Here is a 22,066-nt window from a genome sequence, read left to right on the forward strand (position 1 = left end):
TGCAGGAGAGTCATTTGGAAAAGAGCCAGGCTGATAGCAGGGAGGTAAGCTAGGGGAGTCATCTGGGTGTAAGAAGGCGTGGCTTAGAGGGAGAGAAAAGTGGCCCCATGTGAGTGGTTTTGGAGAGTTGCCAGTGGGACTTGCTGCGGGCTGGGACAACTCCGGGGTCTGGTTTGAGTTTCTGGTGAACAGCAATGCGTTTACGGAGATGATCAAAGAGGGAATTTGGGGGGGGGGGCAGTGGGGAGTTGGGAATCGATGGTTCTGTTTTAGCCAAATTAAGCTGGACCATTCAAGCGAGACTCCAGTCACCTCCAAATTGTCCTTCGCCTCCCCGCCCCCCAATCCATTTTCTCTCCAAGGACTAAGAATTCTAGCTTCCAGCTCCCTCCTCTCCCAGGACCCTAAACTCCCACCCCCTTGTTAAAGGTGTCCCTCCACATCCCACAGGCTGAAGTTCTGGCCACCAGGACCTCAGAATGGGACCTTACTTGAAAACAGGATCACTGCAGATAAAATTAGTTAAGATGAGGTCATCAATATGGGCCCTAATCCAATATGACTGATGTCCTTATACAAAGGGAAATTTTGGATGCGGAGACACACGCGCAGGGAGAATGGTGTGTAAAAATAAAGGCAGAGATCGGGGCAATGCGTCTCCACCCCAAGGAACCTCCAGGATTGCGAGCAGAACACCAGAAGCGGGGAGAGAAGCAAGGAACGGACCGTCCCCTCAGCCCTCAGAAGGAACCAAGCCTGCCGGCCCCTTGATCTTGGGCTTCCAGCCTCCAGAATTCATGGCACTTTGTTAAGAGTAGCCCTGGCAAACTGACGCATCCCTCCTCCCTCAGACCCAGGAGTCTGGGCCCTCACCGCCCTGTCTGGCTTGGTTCCCTGCAGCCTCCATCCTGGGCAGCCGCGTCCCAAGATCAGTCCAAGTGCCACCAGGTCTACTAGCGGCAGCAGTAGGGGCGAGAGGCAACAACCCTCTCCCTCTCCCCTCCCTCACCACGGCCCAGACTCAGCTGTGACCCTCACGCCCGCAGCCCCTTCAGCCGGGAGTCCCCAGCATCCCGGCTGGGCGCCCTGTCCGGGCCCTCCCCTCCTCTCATTTCCAGCTGCGCCCCTCAGATACGCAAACTTATCTGGTACCAAGGTGGTGGTTGAAATCAGGAGACCAGAGACAAAAAGTAAAAAATTAAATAAAAAACAGAACCACTCAGTGGGAAAGAGATGGAAGCAAAATCAGTCAAGAGTCAGGAGGAAACGGGACGGAAAAAATCGAGACAAAAAACACAAGGCAGAAAGAATAGAGACGGGAAAGTGACTGGGAAACAGAGACAAGGGGGGGGAAAGTGGAGACAGAGAAACTCAAACAGAAGTAGACAGAAAAGGGAGGCCGAATGACAAAGACCCACACGGGGAGATGGGGGAATTCCAAGGCAGGTGGTGACCAGAACTGGGGGCCGGGAGACAGGAGCTGGACCGAGCCGGAGGGAGGAACGCCAATGGAGCGAGGCAGCTCCGGGAAGGCAAGAGCAGGGAATGTCAGGGAGGCGCGTGGGCACGCGGAAAACAGGTAACCCGAGGCAGGGCCATGGCGGGCAGGTAGAGCGTGACCTCAGAGGGAGCAGGCAGTGCCATTCTGAGGAGCCACTGCAGGTCCTGGCAGGTCACTTCCAGGGGCCCCCTCAGCAGCCCTAGCCGCTGCCGCCAGAGGCCGCCTTGTGGCGACAGGGCTGTGACCACAACCTGCAACCTTCCCCCACCCCCCGCCAGCGCCTGGTCGCCTCGTGAACTGTAAGCCGAGGCTGCAGCTGAAGTCAGTCGTGCAAACACCAGACACGGAGCGGGGATCCAGAGAGCGGAGAAGCTGGCCGCCTCCCACCGCTGTGTGGGTGTTTCGGCCTCTCTGAGCCTGGATGTTGCCATCTGTCGAGCCAGGTGGTGAGGACGGAGACTTCTCCCGGGTGGCACCTTCTCTCTGTATCCTCCCCTCTTCGCTCCCGGAAACACACACAGACCCCGGTTCCTCCAAAAAGTTGTTTTTGTCTTTTTTAAATAATGTGAAAATGCCACGCGAAGGTTTGAACCAGAGGCCCCTCCAGGGGCCAGGCTGGGGCGGGGAAGGGGAGACGCGAGATGGGGGGTCCAGGTCCCCGAAGCCTGCGGCCCCTGTCTGAGGCGGGGGTGGGGGAGCAGGGGCCTCCGCTGTGCCCGGGGCGCCGGGCCCGAAAGAGTTCAGTTCAGTTCCAAGACAGGTGGCTCTCCAGGGAGGGGCGAGGGGCTTCCTGCCTCATTTGGCACCGAGGGGGTCGGGGGGGTCAGGGGAGCCGTCCGGGGGGCTGAGGGGCAGGGGGCCAGGGCCTCCCGTTTGGCACATGGTGGGGGAGGGGGAGGGCCCAGCCTCGGGGGCCTCCCCGGAGGCGGTGTCTGTGGTGGTGGCAGTGGCTCCGTCGTCCACAGAGGATTCTATTCTCAACCCCTCTTCTGGGGGTGCAGGGGGCTCGGGTCTTCGGGAGATCAGTTCTCCACGGGGCCTGGAGACAGAGGGAGTGGAGAGAGAAACAATTAGCGGGTAGACAGGCTCCCGGCTTCTGATCACTTGGAGTGAAAGCAAAGCCCTTGCTGTGGCTCACAAGGCACCCACCATCTGCTGGGTCCCTTTTCTGGCCTCACCTCCCCCACGCCCCGCACTCACTCTGCTCCAGCCAGCCAGCCAGCCAGCCACCAGCCAGCCGCAGCAGCCACCTCGCTGTTCCTCCCAGGCTCCCGGCACAGTCTGACCCCGGGGCTCTCGCACTGGCGGTTCCCATGGCCCAGAACCCCCTTCCCTAAGCTCTCTCATGAACTCACGCCCCTGCCGCAACGCCCCGCGCAGAGGCCGGCCCTGACCACTCAGGGTCTGGCAGGCGCCCCCTGGCGCCACACCCCTCTGCCCCCGCCCCCCCGCAGGCACTGTAGAGCATTGTGCTGTGTTGATTCTTTTTTTCTCCACTGGGATAATCCCAGTCATTGTTGAAGAGCTTCCTGTCTGCTTGCTCCTCTAGAATGTAAACTCAGAAAGGTCAGGTCTGTGGTCGCTGTTGCATCCCAGCATCTGGCCTGCCACACAGCGCCCTCCCACAGGTAGCTTTCCCATGACCCCTCCTCTCCCAGCGGCAGGAATGCCCCCCGCCCCCCATTCCGCACACCCAGAATAACAAGGTCTCTGCGGGGGGCGCATCGCCGGGCGCCCTCACTCTCCACCTGACGCCTCTTTCCTGAGCGGGCTTCGGTCAGGTCACTGCCCTCAGTCTCTGTCCCTGAGCCTCAGTTTCCTTCTCTTTAAATGGGGAGCATCACCCTCGCGTCCTTTTCGGACGAGTGGGGAGACTCCGGGCAACCTGGTGTCACCCAGCATCCAGGGAACATTTGTTAAGAGGGCAGAGCCATGGTGCGCACAGGGGTCTGAGGAGGAGCAGGGCCCTTCCTTGGGGCCCACGGCACGGTCCCGCGGCACGGCCAGGCCCCACAGCTCCCCAGCCCAGCTGCAGGGCGCAAGCTGCTGACTGAGAGAAGAGACGTGGGGTTTCGGACAGTCCGGCCGTCCCTCTCCCCTGCTGGCGATTAACAGTGAAGTCATCTCCACTGCTGGCCCTGCCAGCCTCAGCCCTGACTCACCGCTTGGCCCCTGTCCCCACGCCTTGCAACACACCCCACCCTGCCCTCATGGGGGCCTCCAAAAAGGCCTCTGGGAGGAGGTGACATTTGGGGCAAAACCTAAGAGTCAGCCCTCAACCCCAGCCCTCCTGCCCTTCACGCATCGTGTGCTGGCACCTCCCTCCTGGCCTGTCCCCCATTCTCCTTCCCAACCACCAGCCGGCCTCCATGTGGCCCCAGGGGGGTCCTCCTCCACTCCAAGTTGGCCCTTCCTCTGTCGCAGCCCTCCCATGGCTGCCTAAGGCCCCCCCAGGACTAAGTCCCCACTCCTCAGCCTACCCCAGGCCCTACATGGTCTTCCCCGCCCTCTCTCGCCTCACCCCCTCCACCCTCCATCCGCCCCCCTGTCTAAGCCGCCCCCAGACACACCGCTTCCCTTCTGTTCCTTTAGCCGGCCAAGCTCTCTCCTGCCTCAGGCCCTTTGTGCAAGCTGTTCAGTCTGCCAGCTCCCTGTGCCCTTCCTCTTCACCCAGCTAATGGCAATCAACCTTTCAAGTCCCTGGTTCAGCGGCACTTCCACCGGGGAGGCAAAGCCCTTTCCTCTTGTCATCTGCCTTCCCAGATGACTGCGGGGTCAGGGTCTGGGGGTGGGGCGGGGCTCCCTGCACGGAATCCAACTGCCTAGCACAGCCAATGCTCAATAGACATCTACTCATGTAACAGCTACCAGTTAGAGACCATATGCTGCTACGGGCTCAGGCTCTATGCTTCGTGCATGGGGAGGGTTAAGCCATGTAATCCCTTCAGCAGGCTTATGAGCCTGAGCTTGCATTATCCCCATTCCACAGATGAGGAAACTGAGGCACAGAAAGGGCAAGCGACTCACCTTATGTCACTTAGCCAAGAAGTGGCAGGGCCAACTCCTGGACTCAGGCACGATATGGGAGAGCGGGAATGGACCCCGCCCTGAAAAGGTCCAGTTGCACCTTCTCCCTTCTCAGCCCTGTCAGGAGGAACGCCTGCACCTCCCCAGCCCAGTGCAAGCCTGACCTCCAGGGGAGTTCTCTGCATCGACAGCAGGGGGCAGCAGAGGGCCTGGGTTCCATCCCTCTCTAGCCCCAGCTCTGGCCCTGAGACAGGGTTGTGCCCTCGTTTCTGTGAGAAAGGCCTTAGCTTTGGGACAGTCAAAAACTAAGGGTGACATGCCCCTCTCCCAAGGTGGTGGTGAGGATTAGCTGTGTGGCGTATGTGAAACACCGCAAGAAAGCAACTTGGCAAACACTGACACCTGGAGAGGGCGAGGACTCCGGCCAGGCATTTGTATCCCGGCTCCTCATTCCCTTCGTGCCTGGGTTTTCCCTTCTGTAAAATGAGACTAGAGTCCACCCCATGGGATCACAGTGAGGATTAAATGGGTTAAGGTGCGGCGAGCATACGGTAGGGTGCCCGAGTGCTGGCTCTTCTTCTTAGCCACGCTACCGTTGCTGTTATTGCTGTGGGACGCCCTGGCCAGGCTCTCTGTTCAGGTTCATACCAGCTTTGAGCACGCTGGCGTCCTCTCTCCTTGCCTGCCTCTGAGCACTGTACTCCCGAAGGGAGGCTGAGTGAGGATCCTGAAGTGCCAGGCGGGAGCCTGACCCAGAGACAGGGCAAAGGCGGGAAAGACTCAGAGGAGGTCCTTACAGAAGGGAAAACTGAGGCTCAGGAAGGCCCATCTAATGGACTCGCACCGCCTGGTCTGCGCTGCTTCCCGAGGTGGGTGGGGCCTCAGGGACCAGCAGAGTGTTGACAGAGAAGGAGAGGAAGGCAGGGAAATTCAGAGGTGGGGACAAGAATGAGGAGGGAGTCAGAGGGAGACAGACGGGGACAGAGAAAGCTCGGCAGAGGTGGGGGCAGGCCCGAGGATCTGCAGCACCGTACCTGCGGGCCTGGCGTCGGGGGCCCGGGTGGGGGGCCCCGGGGTCTCCAGCGCAGGCGAGACGGAGAAGCGGGAGAAGCACAGGGGGGGCCCTGGCGGGGGGAGGAGGGGGAAATCCTCCGCCCACTCGAAACTGCCTCCTAGCGGAAGGGGGTGAAGGGGAAGAGGAGAGGACGAGGTCAGACCCGCAGACACTTCTGGAGCCCCCTCGACTTCAGCTTCCGCCCTCAGGCCCCGCCCCTTTCTGGCCCCGCCCCCAACTCTGCCCCACCTCCGGGCCCCGTCCCACTCCTCACCAAAGCCGCTGTCGTTGCTGGGAAACCCATCGCCGGGGGTGGCGGGGTGGGGAGGCGTCGGGGGCGCTGGCGGCGTTGATGGGTCCGTGTCCCCCTCGGGGGGGCCCTGGACGCTCAGCTCGTTGGTTGGCGTCTCCTGTGAAGCCAGATTAGGGGAGGCGAGAGGAGGCGAAGCGTCACTTCCCACCACTGCATCCCAACAAGCAACAACCCCCCCTGACATTTCTTATTATTTCATGCTCTGGAGATGGCTGCGCCCCCCAATCTCCCTAATCTGCCTCAGTTCAGCCTTAACCCCAACCCAGGCTCCTCCCCCGGCTGCGGGGCCCCGCCCACACACACCTAAGCAGCCCACCGCAGGAATTCTCTCCTTGCTCCTTAACGCGCTGCCTGCAATGAGAGCCTCGAACCCTAAACTATCTCCATAAATTCTGCCCCGTCTCCTTGACCCCTACCTACCTCCGAGGTCTCGACTACAAAGTCCAAATTCGGACCCCAGAACTATCTGTTGCTATGGTCCTCCGAACCCCTACCCCATCTTGCGCACCTCCCTCCCCTCCCCTGGGCCCTCCTAAACCCCGCCCTCCGAATGGCCTAGCTCCAGCCCTCCAAGCTCCATCCTTTAGTTTCAATAGCTCAAGCCCCAGTTCTTGACTCTGTTCTCCTGCATCTCAGGATCTCAGCCCGTTTGCCCCACCGGAGGCTCATTCAGACAGCCCCAGCCCACAAGCACCACCCCTCCCTCCCTTTTTCTCTTCAACACTACCCGCCGCCTCCCCAAGGATAGTTACACAACCCTCAACCTATTTCTTTAGGCCCCGCCCCAGTCCTTTAGCTCAGCCGATCCCTGAACCCACTCCAAACCCTTTTAACACTACAAGCCACATCTCTTAAGCCCTACCTGCAGCCTCTCCGTGGCCCGCCCCTAGTGGGTAAGCTCCATCCTGAGCCAGCCCCTTAGCCTCTACCACTGGAGCGCTGGTGTATAAACCCCACCCCAAACTTGACTAGGCTCCCCCTATCAAGCAGGTCACCATACCCCAATCTTCTCAAAGCTTTCTCCCTGGCCTTCCTCCAGTCTCCGTCCTCACTACCAGGTAACCTTTCCAGGGCCACTCTCTCTCCATCCTAAACCTAGGGCTCAACCACGCTCTGGGCTCGGCCCATCCTCCTGGTCCCGCCCTATTGTCAGGCCCCGCCTTCACGCTCAAGGCCTCATCTCTTTCTCGCCCCATTCGCCGGCCAGCAGGTCCCAGGCCCCGCCCCACACAGCAGGCCCCGCCCACTGCGGACGCGGTTACCCTCTGGCCCCGCCCCCCGCACGTGCGCCTCCAGCCGCCGCCCACCTGGTCGAAGAGGTAGACGGTCACGTCCCCGTGGAAGGAGACCATCTTGCGCTTCCTCTCCAGTTCGCTGTCCTCGGGCTCGTCGGCCCCGCGCGGAGACTTGAGCAGCCCCCGCAACGGGCGGGCCGCGTCCGCGTCGGCGCTGCTCACCACGACCGGCACCGGGGCTGCCCGCGACCTCCCGGGGCCCCGTGGCCCCGCCGCCGCGCCCGCCGCCGACGCCTCCTCGTCCTCCTCCTCGTCCTCGTCCTCCCCGTCCTCCTCCGCCGGCCCCGGTGCCCCCACCCCGCCGGCCTCCCCGCCAGCCGCCCCGCCGTCCGCGCCCTCCCACGGGGACCGCCGCGGGCCCGGCCCCGGGAACGGCGTGAGCGTAAGCGGCGGCAGCGCCAGCGACAGCCGCGAGAGCTTGGCTGCGAGAAGAGAGACCTGGTGAGCCCTTGTTCCTGGGGAAATTGAGGCATGCCCTCCCGCCTAGTTGTGTGTCCTCAGGTAACCTCAGACCAGAATCTGAGCCTCAGCTTCTCTCTTTATGAACCCAAGGGCTACACTGGGGCCTTTCTCCACTCAGGGCAGGAGAGATCGTCCCTCCCCTGACCCTGGTACTAAACTTTCCCCCCTCCCCCTGCCCGGCATGGCTCCCCTGTGCCAACCTCCCCGTGTGGCCCATCAGGCCCGAGTGCCCTGGCCCTGCTGACCTCTCCAGGCCCTGTCCCCATATCGTTCTGGCTTGTCTTCCATCCAGCCACGTGGACCACCTCCCTATTCCTCCCACCTCTGAGCCTTTGCACAGGCTGTTCCCTCTGCCTGGAACTCCTGTTCTAACTCAAGTCCTGTTCATTCTCCAGCTATCTCTAGGCTTTCAAAGCCTTCAGAGATCTCCCAGGAGGTCATCAGGCTACCAGTTCTGCACCCACCCCATAACGCCAATCCCCTCTCCTTCCAAGCAGGTTATCTCAGTATATAACTACATTTCTGTGGCGATGTGATTCATGTTTGCCTTTCCACTGAACAGGGACTGAGTCCTGCTCATTCTGGCCACATCCCCGGGCCCCAGGCACTAAAAGTACTCAGTCAATATCTGTGGAATTAATGAATGAATGAATCCCTGCTATGTGATGTTGACCAAGACACTTTCCCTCTCTGGCCCTCAGTCACCAAACAAAATCGGGTTGTTTAACCATCTCTTAGGCCCTTTGCCTACCCTCAGGCACCCTGATCTCATCCTGCTGGGAAGGAAAGGCTCCTGGCCGCTGGAGAAGGAAACCTGGGTTCGAATCCCAAGCCTAGCCGGCCCACTTGCTCTGTGACCCTGGACAAGCAGATCCATGCCTCTGAACCTCTGTTTCCTCACTGGTGAATGGACAGGCACCACTCATTCCATCAGGGCATGCGTGAGCTGGGTGCCAGGTCCTGTGGGGGGTGATGGTGGGGACCAGAGGAGGGTCAGCGTGGGGCAGAGAGAGATGGATGTGGACCAGGTCGCTCTCCTCTCCTCGTTCACTCAGCTCCAGCATCATTGGCCTCTTGCCATTCCCTGAACAGGCCAAGTTAGTGCCCATATCAGTGCCCTATACCTGATGTCCACCTGGCTCATTTCCTTCGTGTCTGCTCAAAAGTCACCTCCCTGACCACCATCTCAGGGTGATAGGGTGGGGGGTGCTGTATAGCTTTCAGGGGCTGTGGATACCCAGAGGAAGGACAGGATGATGGCCTTTGGAAATCAGGAAGACTTCCCAGGACAGGGGAATTTTGAGTGGGGCCTTGAAGGATGAGTAGGAGTTTGTGGGTAAAAAAAAAAAAAAAAAGGGCAGGCTATTCCCAATCTCTTCTTACCCAACAACACTGACCCCCTACTCCACCCCAGATCCTCTGAGGCATCTTAGCTCCTCATCCCCTGACATTTTCATGCTGTCCTGGGTTTTTCCTGACACAGCTGGTTGTAAACTTCCCACAACAGCCCCAAGGAAGTGTGCTTATACCATGGGCTTTGATTAAGGAGCGTTCTCTGCCCAGACCTCTTCCTGACCTTTCTCTCCCGAACCACAGGCTCCTCCAGTAGATGGAGGTGTAACCCTTCACTCTAGCGTGGCTGTGAGTTTGCCAATATAAAACAGGGCCCGGTCACTTAGAACTTTCATACCAGTATTGAAGGAAATCAGGCCTGCGGGTGGTTCCAGTGGAACCACAGTCCCCATGCCTACATCTGAGCAGGGGCTTGACTTCCATCCAGCCACACGGGCCACCTCCCCACTCCTCCTGCCTCTGAGCCTCGGCATAGGCTGTTCCTCCTGCCTGGAACTTCCGTTTCTAACTCAACTCATCTTTATGCTGCATTTATCTTCTTCTAACTGGTCCCCTCTGTGATAAAACACCTCCGGTGTTCCTGTCCAAATTCAATTTCCAGAAAAAGCATTTCTGCAGCTTCCAGGTCCCCAAGCCCATGGGGGCAGGGCAGGGCAGGGCAGGCCTGAGACTCCCGGGGTCCCAGCCTGGGGCAGCTCAGGGCCTGGCACACTCGATAGCTGCCTTAGTGTGTTGGAAAGTCGGAACCAGAGATCACACAGATAAGCTTCATTTCAATTGGTTTCAGCCTTTGAAACACCAAGAACTCTGGTTTGAAGGGGAAAAGCAGATTTGGTGACCCCGAGTGGGCACCCCTGAATGGAGCTGAGAAGTGGCTGCATTTCCTCTCCAGCTCCTGCCCCCCGCCCGCCGCCGACCTTATTCATTCTTCAGTGCTGCCTGGGGCTTGTGGGCGTCTGAATTTGAGACCCCCCCGGTCTGTGAGTTGCAATAATAAGAGCAGGTGTTTAACAGCGCCGGGCCCTGAAGTCTTAACTTGCAGCCCTGCTGGTAGGCACTATGCTTGTCATCCATTTTGTTGGCAGATGGGAAAATCAAGGCACAGAGAAGTAAGGTCATTTGTCCAAGGTCACAGAGCTAGGGGTGTGAGCCAGGCGGTGCAGCCCCCCGTGTGTCTGCACTCGTCACCGCCAGCCTGCCTCGTCTGCTCCCCGGGAGCCTGAGACTCTCAAACTGCACTCCGGAGGCCCCCAACCTCACTCCCATGCTCCCAGCAGCCTCCTCACCTTTGATCTGCTCGCTGTTCCCCTGAGGGGGTCCCAAGTCCAAGAACAGTCGTGGCATCTCGGGGCCCTTCCTCTCGGGCTTGGGGGGGTCCCCGCCTCCGCTGGGTGCCGGGTCTCCGCCGACCCTGCTGTCTAGGACCCCGGACTCTCCCTCGGAGGCCACCTCCGGCCTGGCTCTCTGGGGCGCTGGCTCCGGCCTCCTCGGCTGTGCTTCCGCCGGCGGCAGAGGCGGCGGCGGCGGCTGTGGCCTCGTGTTGTCTACCCATCCGGCCTTTGCGTCCACGCCGTTTCCGAGGCCGCCGGCGGGGGCCATCCCCAGGCCCACTGGGGCTCGGCCCCCACTCCCGAGGTCCAGCCTCCCAGCCCCGGGGGCTCTCGGTGCCCCCCCAATCTCTGGGGCTCTCCTCTTGGTCCCCAGTTCCAGCCCCCCGCTCCTGGGGGTTTGGCCAGTGGGGCCAGGGGCTGTCTCCCCGCTGTTCTGGGGCAAGGCCACTGCGCCGGGTGTGGGGGCTCTCTCCAGAAAGGTCTCCGGGGCTGGCTCCCCGATCGTGGGGGCTGGACCTCCATTCTCGGGCATCTTCTCCCAGGGCCCTGGGGCTCTCCAAGGCCCAGTCTCTGGCGGCCTCTCGGTGTTCCTGGGGAGTCTCGGGCCCCCATTCTCTGACGCCGTCTCCGCCGTCTTTGGGGGCGTCAGTCCCCCATTCACCAGCACTGTCTCTTCTCTCTCTGGGGACCTCAGCTCCCCATTCTCCAGCACTGTCTCCTCCTTCCTTGGGGGCGTCAGCTCCCCATTCTCCAGCACTCTCTCTTCTCTCTCGGGGAACCCCGGGCCCCCGTTCTCCACCACCTTCTCCTCGGTGCCTGGGGCTGTCTGTGCCCCGTTCTCCGACACTGTCACCCCGTCCACAGGGAGGCTCGGGTCCTTGCTCAGGCTGGAGGCCCTCTCCCCGCGGTCCGGGGCTGCGGGGCCCCTGCTCAGGCCCGGGGCTTTCTCTCTGTGTCCGGGGCCTCTCCCTGCCTTCCTGGGCCCCGTCTCTGTCTCTCGGGAGGTTGTCGCCTTCTCCCCCAGGAGGTTCCTTGTCACATCCTCCCGCAGGGACATCAACAGCTGCTCGGTGCTCACTTGAACTACGAAGGTTGGCTTCTCCCGGGTCCCCGGCGGCGGCGGGAGGGGACCCGGGTCTGGGGGCGGCCGGGGCGCTCCTGGGTCGGGCGGCTCGGGGGGAGCCCGTGGTCGAGGGACCCCTTCCTCCTCGGCCGCCCCCCCACCTGGGAAGGCTCCCTCGGGGGAAAAAGGGGTCTCGGTCTCGTAGCCGCTGTCCCCCGGCTTGGGGCCCGGAGACGACAGGCCGGAGCCGGGACTGGCCACGGCTGAAGGGGGGTCTGGGGACACGGCGGGGTCCGCGGGGGCCCGGGGAGGTGGCGGCGGGGGGGGGGGAGCAGGGGGTGGCCCCCGCCCGGGGTACTGGGGCGCCGCCGCCCCCATGAGGGGGTCCAGAAACTCGGGGGGGGCCGAGGAGGGGGGGGCCAGGGGCAAGTCGGCCAGGGAGCCCCGCTCTGCCCGCAGGGACGAGTCGTCCTCCGGGGGATGGGAGCAGCCAAGAGCAGGGTGGCCCCCCCAGCCAGAGACGGCGTCTCCCCGCTCCAGGGGCAAGCAGGAGCAGGCCCCCTCGCGGCTGCACAGGGGACAGGGCAGGGGCCCCCGGCGGCTGGGGCCACCGCCGAGGCTGCTGCTGTCTTCTCCTGGGGAGCTGCCCTCCTCCTCCTCCTCTTCCTCCTCGGCCCACGCGGCCCCCCGCTCCCCCAGCACCTCGGCAGGGTCCCCCGCCAGGGTCTCCCCAGCGCCCCGGCCCTCGGGGTCCCAGCCGCTCAGGAGGAAGCTGCCCGATGCTGAGGACTGGGCCGGGAAGGGCCGGGGCGCGGGGAAAAGGGGGGAGGCCCAGGTCTCGGACACCAGCTGGGGGACTTCAGAGGGGGTCTGGGGGGCCTGGGGCGCAGGCACTCCTGTGTCCAGGGGGTCCCAGTCATTGGGGAAGAGGGGCTCGGGCGGGGAGCCGTGCTCCTCCAGGCGGATGTAATATTCGCTGCTCACGGAGGGGCTGCGGGCGCTGATGACCGGCAGCACGCTGGGCGTGGACAGCGCCTCATAGAAAGGGTTGGAAGGGTTGGCATGGGGGGCCGGGGGCGCGGACGCCGGCTGCCAGGCGGGCGCCCCCCCACCCCGGCCGGCCCCCCGCCGCGCCTTCTCCCACAGGCACTCGAGGTTGAGGCCACGGCTGCTCTCGGTGACCGTGAGCACGTCGTCGGGGTCAGCCCCAGGGAAGCCATCCAAAAGGGGGAACGGCGAGGAGAGGGTCCCCGGGCGGGGCGCGCTGTGGGTGGCGGGCCAGGGCCAGGGGAAGGGACCATCTCGGGGTGGGGGGGGCGGCGGCGGGGGCCGTGGGGGCCGCTCCGAGAGCAGGTAGGTGAGCTGCAGCTGGAGGTCCGCGGCTGAGGGGCGCTGGGCAGGCGGCCGCCAGCAGGACTGCAGGATGTCGTACCTGGGGGCGAGGGGAGGCAGGCGTGGGGCGGGCCCTGGGGCGGGGCCTCTGGGCGGGGCAGGTGCGGGGCGGGGGCGGGCGAGAGACTGGCACGAGAGACCCGGAGAGAGAAGGACAGGGGCCCAGAGGATGAAGGGACAGGGTCCCAGAGAGAGGGGGACAGGGACCTAGAGGAAGAGAGGACAGCGAGGCCGGTGTGAGGAATGACGGTGAGGCGGCCTTCCTGTTGGGCTGTGAGCTCTGGAGTCAGGGAAAAGCCAGCGGCAGGGCCGGAGACACGCGGGTCCCCACGCCAGCCCTGCCTCCTATGCCCCAGCAGCAGATGGAGGCAGAAGGGGTGGGGACGAGCCTGTGCCTGCGCCTCTTCAGGGGCGGCAGCGAGGGGTGAGGGATTGCGGGCGGTGGGTGCGAGCGGGCGGGGTATTCTGGGGCCATGGCGGGGGTGTGGTGGGGGTCGGGGTCTAGAGCAGGCCCTGTCCTCACCAGTAGTCCGCGTAGGGCAGCTTGAGCCTGGGCCGGGCCAGCTTGACGTGCTGCTGGCGGACGACAAAGGCAAGGACCTCCTCGTCGGACAGGTGGCGGTAGGGCTGTGCCCCAAACTCAAACAGCTCCCACAGAGTCACCCCCAGGGACCTGCAGGGAGCAGTGGGCGGAGAGAGAGGTCAGCCACGCCCCACAGCCGCCCCTCTGGGCCTCAGTTTCCCCATCCGTGGAATCAGGGGACATCTGTGGCCCCACCCCCTGCCTTGTCCTGCCCGCCCCCCATGGCCCAGGCCCCTCACCAGATGTTGCTCTCCCGGCTCTGGTCCACGACCATGAAGGTCCCGTGCAGCTCCCCGAGGAGCTCCGGCGCCGCCCAGCGCAGCGGGATCCACAGGCGCTCCGGGGTCAGATAGTAGTCCTCCTGGGGGGCGGGGCGGGGGGCGGGGTCAGACTGGTCGGGACACCCCCGCCGCCCTCAGCCCAGATAGGAGGCGGGCGGCCCCCACCTTGTAGTTGCTATGGGCCAGCCCATAATCTCCGATGCGCACGGTGAGGTCGGAGGTCAGCAGGCAGTTGCGCAGGGCCAGGTCGCTGGGTGCGGGCAGAGGGGTCCAGGTGAGAAAAGGGCAGCCTGGGGCAGCCACCCAAGGCCTCGGTCCTGCCCACTTGCCCAGTTCCCTCTTCCCCAGCCCTGATCCCTCCATCTCCTCGTGACTCCTGCCCGCCCTGACCCTGCACCTCCGTGGCTCGTCCAGGATTTTCCCCTCGGGCGCCTGCCACTCCGGCCTCCTCCTCAGCTCCTCAAGCCCCTCCCCTGTGGCCTCACCTCCTTCCCGAGTTGCCCCCCCAGCATTCCTCCCCAGGGGCCCCCAGCTGCCACCTGTGCACGTAGTTGTGGGAGTGGAGATGCGCCAGCCCTCGGGCGATCTCCAGGCCCATCCTCTGCAGCGTCCGCAGGTCTCGAGGGGGCAGCTCAGGGGACAGGCCCTCCGGGGGCCGCTGGGCCCGAAGGTAACGCTTCAGGTCCCCCTGGGAGGGAGGGCAGGGAGGGGTCAGCACCACCCCCAGGCTCCTGCACATCCAGCCAGTCTGAGGGGGGGGATGAGGGCACCCGCATACTCAGTGGGCAGCCTGTGGGTGATAACAGGCACCCCTCTGCTGGCCCAGTGGCACTGCCTGTGGAGTGAGCGCTCCTGGGCTTACAAGAAGTGCTCAAGAGCTGTTGGCACTTGTCACACAGGTGTTCTGTCACACAGGTGCCACTGTGACAATGAGGTGTTCGCCAAAGAGCCCTAGGACCGCAGGCCTCCACCAGCCCCCACCCTGGCCTCCCCGCAGACCCTCACCAGTTGGCAGAACTCCATGATCAGCAAAAAAGGCAGTGTCTCCACGCAGACGCCCAGGCACTGGAGGACGTTGGGGTGCTGCAGGCTCCTGGTGGGCCAGGCCGGGGCGGCGGGGCGGGGCGGGGGGGCTGCGTCAGGAAACAGCCCCTTCCCTCCAGCCCCACCCCGCCCCTGTCCCGCCCCAGCCACCCAACAGACCAGATTGCTGCTTCGGCTTCTCTGCTGGGTGCTCGCCTCAGGTCTCCCCCACCACACGTACACGCTCTTGCAACCTTTGTTCCTGTCTCAGGACCACAGTCCCCCAGCTCCCGGGCCAGACCCCCAGCTGCCTCCTTGCCCCACCCTCCTCCTCACCCCCCACGCCAGCCTTCCTGCCTCCTGGTTCTTCTCTACCCCCTCCTCTCCCTACAGTCCCAGCTCAAGCCTCCTCCTCGCGTCCTGGCCTCTCTCCTCTCTTCGCATCTCTCCCTTTCTGCTGGTCGCTGACCGCAGCCCTCCGTGGCTCCCGGCGTGCCCACGCGGCCTGTTCTCAGCCTTCCCCGGCCCTCCGCTGGCCCCGCCACCCTGCCCAGCATCACTTCCCACCCAGTGGGCCCCTCCCCAAACATGCAGGTGCCGGCTCAGGCCCCGGACCTTGGCGCTGAATTCTCTCTGGGGACCCCTCCCTCCCCTGTCAAAGTCCTCCTCAGCCCCCGGGGCCTCCGCTTCAGCATCACCTACCCAGGAGACCTCACTGGTCCCCAACACTGGGGAGCGCCCCTCCTTTCAGGGGCAATGAGCTCTACTGAGACTAGGATTTCGGGCTTTTTGTTCATGGAGCCGCATCCCCGGTGCCTTAGGCCAGGGGGCGTCCCACAAAAACGTGTGGAATGAAGGGTTTCGCTTTGCTCCACGGCCTGGGGTCTGCGGGGAGGGAAGACATTCCAGGCTTGCAGCCCAGCGCCCCGCTCAGGCTGGGTGCCCAGTTAGTTTTCCTCCGGCGCCTGGTGGGAGGCGGGGCCCGGGGTCCAAGCCCCAGGCACAGGCCATCCACAACCTGTGTTCATTCTGACTTTCTCCACTTAGGAGAATAATGCCTCCCGTTCCTGCTTCTGCCATGGACCCAGCCTGTTCTGGGGCTTGAAAAATGGCGGGAGCCCCCAGGGCAGAAGACTTGGGGTGGCAGATGTAGAGAGAAGCCTAGGTTCCCTGCACGCCCACTGATCTGAGCCCAGGCTGGCCACTTCCGTCACCAAATCCAACAGCCCTGCAAGGCAGGGTGGCTTCCCACGTGATACAGAAGGAATAAATAGAGCACTGAGAGGCAAAGCAACTTGCCCAGGGTCACACAGCTGGGAACGGTGGCAGAGCTGGGGTTTGATCTCAGGTCTCTGGCTCGCTCTATCTGCCGAGGGCCGATGGCACTTGTGCACGCCCAGGTGACATACGGCCCCTGGGCCACCAGTGTAGTCCCACACCCTCCGACAGAACGCTCTGTGATGGTGGATGGCTCTGGGCCCGAGCTGTCTGACCTGGGAGCCACTGGCCATGTGTGGCCACTGAGCCCCTGAAATGTGGCAAGCGTAGCTGGCAAAATGAATTTTTAACTTGATTTTAGTTTATTTAACATGAACTTACATAGCCATATGTGGCTACTGGTTGCCAGCAGAGACAGGCAAATAAGCACCTAAGCAGATGAAAAAAAGTGCCATCATGGCCCTGGCCAGCGTGGCTCAGTGGATGGAGCACTGGTCTGGGAACTAAAGGCTTGTGAGTTCGATTCCCAGTCAGGGCACAGGCCAGGGTTGCGGGCCAGGTCCCCAGTAGGGGGCGCACAAGAGGCAACCACTGATGTTTCTCTCCCTTTCTCCCTCCCTTTCTAAAATAAGTTTTAAAAAAGGACTGGATACGTATTATGAGAAAACACAATTGGTGTGATGGGGGAACCCAGGATCTGCCTTAGGGGTGTGTGTGCATGAGAGGGAAGGCCTCTCTGAACTGAGGCCTGACCTTGGGAAGGGTCTGAAGCTGGGGGTTGCTGAGCCAGGAGAGAGATTCCAGAGGGAACAGCAAAGGCAAGCAAGGGCCCCGAGGCAGAGAGAGGCTGACACGTGGGGGGGGTTAGTGAGGAGGGAGGCTGGGGTGAGGGGGTCCAGCGGCAGGAAGGGCACAAGGTCAGGCTGCGCAGGGCCTGTGGGCTATACAGCAGAGTGGGACTTCATCCTGCGGGCAGTAGGGAGCCACAGAGGTTTTAGAGCAAGGGAGTGATATGGTCTAATGTCTGGGTCTCGAAGGGTAAATCCCACTTTTAAACTGTTCAACAACAGGTCTCTGTATACACACCCTTCCCAGGACAGCAAACTCACTACGGCACAAGGCGTTTGCCTAATAAGTGTTAATCTAGAAGCCCTTGGAGTAGAGGGAAGGCCAAGCAGGGAAGGGACAGGATCCTGCCTTCTCAGACCTCCTAGGCCGCGGGGGCAGGGGAGAGGAGACAGAGCTCCTCAGTGACATCTGGGGTGCTTGCCCAGGGCCTGGTCTGTGGTTTGGCTTCTACCCTTCCTCGCACACAAAGCAGGGGCCCGAAGACGTATCTGGTGCTTGGCACAGGCCGCCCTCGCATCCTCTCAGCTGCCCTCTACATGAGAACGCTCGCGCTTCCTGGACTCACTTTCCAGCGAAGACACGAAAGTGCGGAGTGCACAGGGCAGGCCTCGAGCTCTGCGTCTGTGCCCTCCCCTCGCCCTCTTCGTACTGCCTTCCATGTGCCTTCTCTGTCCCAAGAGACGACCTGAGGCTCAGAGAGGGAGACTCTCTGGACTGAAAGGCTCAGCCCGGAAGAGGTAGATCCAGGATTCAAACCCAGGTCTGAGCCCCCACCACCCTCCTCCCCCTCCCAGACGTTACCTCCAGGAGGCGAGCACCATGGTATTGGGGCCTCCGGGACCCACGTCCACATACCTGTAGGGCTGGGCTTCTGAGATGAACTTGCGCTGCTCTAGGGGCCCCGCGCTGGCTCGGAGCTCCTTCACCACCACCTGGGCTGGGGTGTAGTCTGAGAAAATCTCTCCCAGGATCACCTGGCCAAGGGGGCCCAGGAGTCAGCACGAGCGGCTTCCCCGCACCCCTCCCCTGGGACCACCTCCCTGCCACCAGTTTCCCAACTTCCCCCCCTTTCCAGGCTCTCCCTTCATATCCCACCCCCCTTGTCCCCCACCAAACACGGGGTTAGAGACTCACAGGCCCAGAGTCCGATGGATGCAGGGACGGATGGAAGAATGGACAGACGGACGCGTGGAGAGCCAGGTGGCGAGGCGGAGTGATCAATGGAGTGAGGAGGGAGGCGCTGACGGACAGATGCGGGGAGATGGGGTGGGTGGGAGTGGGGGAGAGGTGGAGGGAGGCCAGGGTGCGGGGCGGGCTGAGGAGGCAGGGGGAGGCGCGGCGCAGATGAGAAGTGGTAGGAGCAGGGGGATGGACACAGAACAGGAGTACGACCCCGGGCTTGTGTGGCCCCCCTGCCTCGCACCCCCAGCCCACTCACCTTCCCAAACCAGCCACTCCCAATCTCTTGTAGGTAGCTGAGGTGCTGGCGGCTAAGGCCCAGGGGAGTGGTCATGTCTGGGGAGGGGGCAAAAAGGGGAGGTTCCTGAGCCCCTCTCCCCTCCCGAGTGCCAATGAAACCTCCCAGTTCCCGGGGACTGGGGGTCAAAGCAGACACCAATGTCTCCCTTCATTGGCTGCCCCCAACATTTCAATGATGGGACCTCTGCCTCCTCATTGGCTGCCCACTGGTCTCAGTATCCAATCCGTCCTTCCCTTTGGCATCCCGAGATCCTCTGACGTGACTTCAGCCTGCCATTGGCTGCCTCTGAGATTGAGACCTCAGCTGCCCTCGCCACGGTTCGCCCCACAAGAATCCCCAAATCTGGCTCTGAATGAGGCAGCGGCTCCCACCCCGATGATCCCTGACTCACTCTCGGGTCAAGATAATGGGGCTCCCACCTGCACTTTTCCCCTTGGCTGCCTGGGGTCTCAGCCGCCAGACCCCTGTCAGAAGACTCTCAAGACCATGGGACCCCAGACAGGGCACTGGCAGTACCTGAGTGTGAAGGCTGCGGGGCAGGCATCGGCAGGGAGACCTCCGCCAGTGGGAGAATGTAGACATCGGGCAGCGACTGGGAGGAGGAGGTCTCCTCGGCTGGGGGGGTGTACTCCCCAGAGCAATCCTCCCCTTCAGGGTTCTCAAACTCCTGGGGCCGGGAGGGGTGCGGAGGGGAGAACACAGGGCTGAGCCCCGCCATCCTCCTTCTTGGTAGGACCTCTCCCCATCTTTCTCAGAACTGCCTCCAGTCCCAGTCCAGTTTCCATCCCAAGCCTCAGGACCTTGCCATAACTTCAGGACCAAAGGTGCCCTCGGACTGACCGCCACTCTCCCTCACCAACCACCCGGCTTAGGGGCAAAGGCCTTGCTGGGGTCTTCCTCCCCACCTGGTACCCTCTCATGCACCTCACCTTGAAGCCGACATCACCCCGTTTGCAGCACAGACAGGTGAGGAGGAGGAAGATGAAGGCCAGTAGACCGGAGCAGGAAATGAGGACCACGGCGTAGGGAGGAGCCAGAGGGGCCCGGCCCAGGGCGAATCCATCTGTGGGCACAGGGCTGGGCTGGCGTCGCCGCTGGAAGCCCCTGGCTCCCAGACTCCATGCCCCTCCCATCCCGGCCAGTCTTGACTACAGCTCCCATGATGCTCTGCAGCCAGCAGCCCCTTGGCAGAGGAGCCGGATGGCCCAGCACATTGTGGGAGTTGTAGTTTGGAGCCTTCTCAAGTGATTGGGGGTGGGGTCCCTCCTGTAGCCCCAAACTGGGACTCCCCCCAACCCCCATCCCATCACCTCAGGCTTGGAAAAATTCCAGTGAGGACTGAGGAAAGAAGTAACAGTGGAGCCTGGAGCCCCCAGAATTTACAATCGGTTCCCACTGACAGTCTCATTACCCCCCTGTTTGGGGAAGAGGATGAGCCCCCACCTGCAGGCTGGGAGAAGATTCTTGCCCCATGCTGAAACCCCCTAGTTAGTGGGATTGAGGCCTGTCCTTTTCAGGGACACTTGGAGCTCACACATGTCCCCTGTCCCTATCCCAAGCCCCTGAGAAGGGAACCCCAGCAAGCCCTGGGTCTCCCCGGAGCTAGAGGCAGCCTCTTGTGCCGTGTCTGCCTTAGAAATAGTATCCTTCCCTCGGCCCCCAGTTCTCCCAGAGGCCCTGTCCTTCCCCGGCTCGCTGCACACACCTGCGCGCACACATGCGCGCACACACACATGTTGCCCAACGGACCCCCTCCCCACCCAGCCCCCAGTCTTCCTCCCACAGGCCCTGTTGACAGAGGCTCCATCTCCGCGGCTCCCCAGGCCCGGGCTCAGCTGCAGGAAGACATGCACACAGGTGATGAAGCCAGAGCCCTGCGGACAGACCCCTGAGCAGGCCGAGGTGGGGGTGGGGGCCGCTGGGCAGCTCGATGGGCAGACAGACTTACCCGGGTGGGCCGGGGACGCCAGGCAGCCGGAGGCGGAGACGGCTGCGAGGAAGATGAAGGCGCCAGGGGCAGGCATCTTGTCGATGATGGAAGGGAGGCGGAGGTGGTGGCGGCTGGGGAGGAGGGGGGGCGGGCCCTCAGCCCCCAGCCATGGGGGCCCGCGCGACCCTGGCCTCCCCCCGGCCTAGGAAGAGGGGCAGGAGACGCAGGACTGGGGGAGGGAGGGGCTGCTTACTGGCTCAGGTACCCCCCTCCCCCTCTTTGAAGGGACAGATAGATGAAGGGATGGAGAGGAGGACAGAGGAGAGGAGCTGGGGAGCCGGGGTTGCTGGGGTGGGGGGGAGAGGGTAGGACGGGAGGGGGGAGATGCAGCCCCGCCCCCGAGGGCAGCCAGGATTGGGGGAGCAGAGAGCCTGTCAGAGGAAGGGTGGGAGGAGGAAGGATGGAGGGAGGATGGAGCATCGTCATGGCAACTGGCTCCCCAGTAGCATTGGCTGCCAGGAGGGAGGGGAGGAGGAGGGACAGACAGGGACCAGCAGACCACGGTGGGGGGGGGCGCAGGGCCCACCGTGCCTGTCCCGGACACCACTGTGACATGCCACCAGCATGGACACGTGTGCTTCACGCCAAAATGCAGATGTCAGGCAGGCATACGCAGCCCACGCATGGCTGACACACGTCGCAGAGACCCCCATAGACAAGCACATCACATACAAAGGTGGACAGCCATCGGCAGACGAGGACACGTACACGTCACACACAAAGACGCAGGGATGTCAGGCTGCGCTGGGGACACAGGCAGTTGGCCCCCAGCGCAGATGCACCCAGCCACGCAGGAATGGCAAAGCATCACAAAGACCCACACATGCCACGGACGAAGTAAAGCCCCGAATACACAGACACGCCTGCCACAGACAAAGATCCACGCAGACACCACGGTGACACACCAGGGCACATATTCACAAACACAGACATTCCACAGACAGATATGGGCAACAAAGAACACCCCAAGACACAGCATCACACACCCAGATACTCACAGACACGCACATTACACAAACCAGGCATGACTTTTCACAGACATGTAAACACATGACATACACTAACATAAATGTGTATCACATGCACAAATATGCACAGACACAGCAGATACATGGAGAGGCAAGCATATCACACATGCAAATACACACAAATACAACACACATACAGATGCAGGTACATAAAAGATACACATCTGCCACAGAGACCCACATTTCACTCCCCTGAATTCATACAGGCACACATTGCATACACAGAAACACAAGGACAGGCACAACTCACACATGGTTATACACACACAACACATTCAAAGAATCACGGACACATACAAAGCCACACAAATCACACACAAAATACACATAAATACATCGCACACCTATACACACCGCATATAAATATACACACAGAAACACAGACACACAGCACAGGCAAGACATAGGATACACACACACACGGACAGACACTTCACAAATACACACACATTTCATACAAGGTTACAGAGGACGTATTAGCCCACCACAGTCACACATCACACACAGGCACACGTAACACAACCAAGGTGAGAAACACACACGAAGATACACACAAACACCCACATTTCCTATGAGGTTACACAGCCATAGACAAAGATGCACAATCATAGTTTATTTTATATATTTATTCGTCGGAGCATTTACTCTGCGCCAGACATTGTTCTCTGCGCTTTACACATATTACCTTTTAATCCTCACAGCAGCCCTCTGAGACGGGAACTTTTATCATCCCCATCGTACAGATGAGGAAACTGAGGCACAGCGAGATACAGTCACCTGCCCCAAGGCATAACAGCCAGGAAGTGGCAGAGTGGGGACTGGA

The 22,066-nt window shown here is 62.1% G+C and overlaps 2 protein-coding genes across 2 annotated transcripts in view; both read right to left on the reverse strand.

Annotated features, from left to right (window-relative positions):
- Window positions 1-22,066, reverse strand: part of RPL18 (ribosomal protein L18) — a 111,295-nt gene that overhangs the window by 17,197 nt on the left and 72,032 nt on the right. The gene's annotated exons all lie outside the window — the stretch shown is intronic.
- Window positions 2,085-20,479, reverse strand: LMTK3 (lemur tyrosine kinase 3). The gene is made up of 15 exons (XM_054588666.1): window positions 20,174-20,479; window positions 19,155-19,288; window positions 18,742-18,892; window positions 18,184-18,260; window positions 17,601-17,719; window positions 14,661-14,748; window positions 14,195-14,343; window positions 13,821-13,905; window positions 13,614-13,735; window positions 13,315-13,464; window positions 10,292-12,831; window positions 7,203-7,612; window positions 5,857-5,992; window positions 5,563-5,700; window positions 2,085-2,540 (listed from the first exon to the last, which is right to left on the reverse strand). Exons 1-15 carry the CDS (start codon window positions 20,247-20,249, stop codon window positions 2,524-2,526), a joined length of 4,392 nt encoding a protein of 1,463 aa, XP_054444641.1. The 5' UTR covers window positions 20,250-20,479; the 3' UTR covers window positions 2,085-2,523.

The sequence above is a fragment of the Pteronotus mesoamericanus genome, unplaced genomic scaffold (assembly GCF_021234165.1).
Source record: "Pteronotus mesoamericanus isolate MK-2021 breed Mesoamerican mustached bat unplaced genomic scaffold, CSHL_Meso_final scaffold_137, whole genome shotgun sequence".
Lineage (NCBI taxonomy): Eukaryota > Metazoa > Chordata > Mammalia > Chiroptera > Mormoopidae > Pteronotus > Pteronotus mesoamericanus.

Bases quoted from the DNA above. Each gene is read 5' to 3' on its own strand.
- LMTK3 (XM_054588666.1), bottom strand. From the start codon at position 20,249: ATGCCTGCCCCTGGCGCCTTCATCTTCCTCGCAGCCGTCTCCGCCTCC. The intron at 19,289-20,173 runs GTAAGTCTGTCT...CTGTGCCCACAG, and splicing joins GGCGTCCCCGGCCCACCCGG to ATGGATTCGCCCTGGGCCGG. The intron at 5,993-7,202 runs GTGGGCGGCGGC...CTGGCTTCACAG, and splicing joins CCGTCTACCTCTTCGACCAG to GAGACGCCAACCAACGAGCT.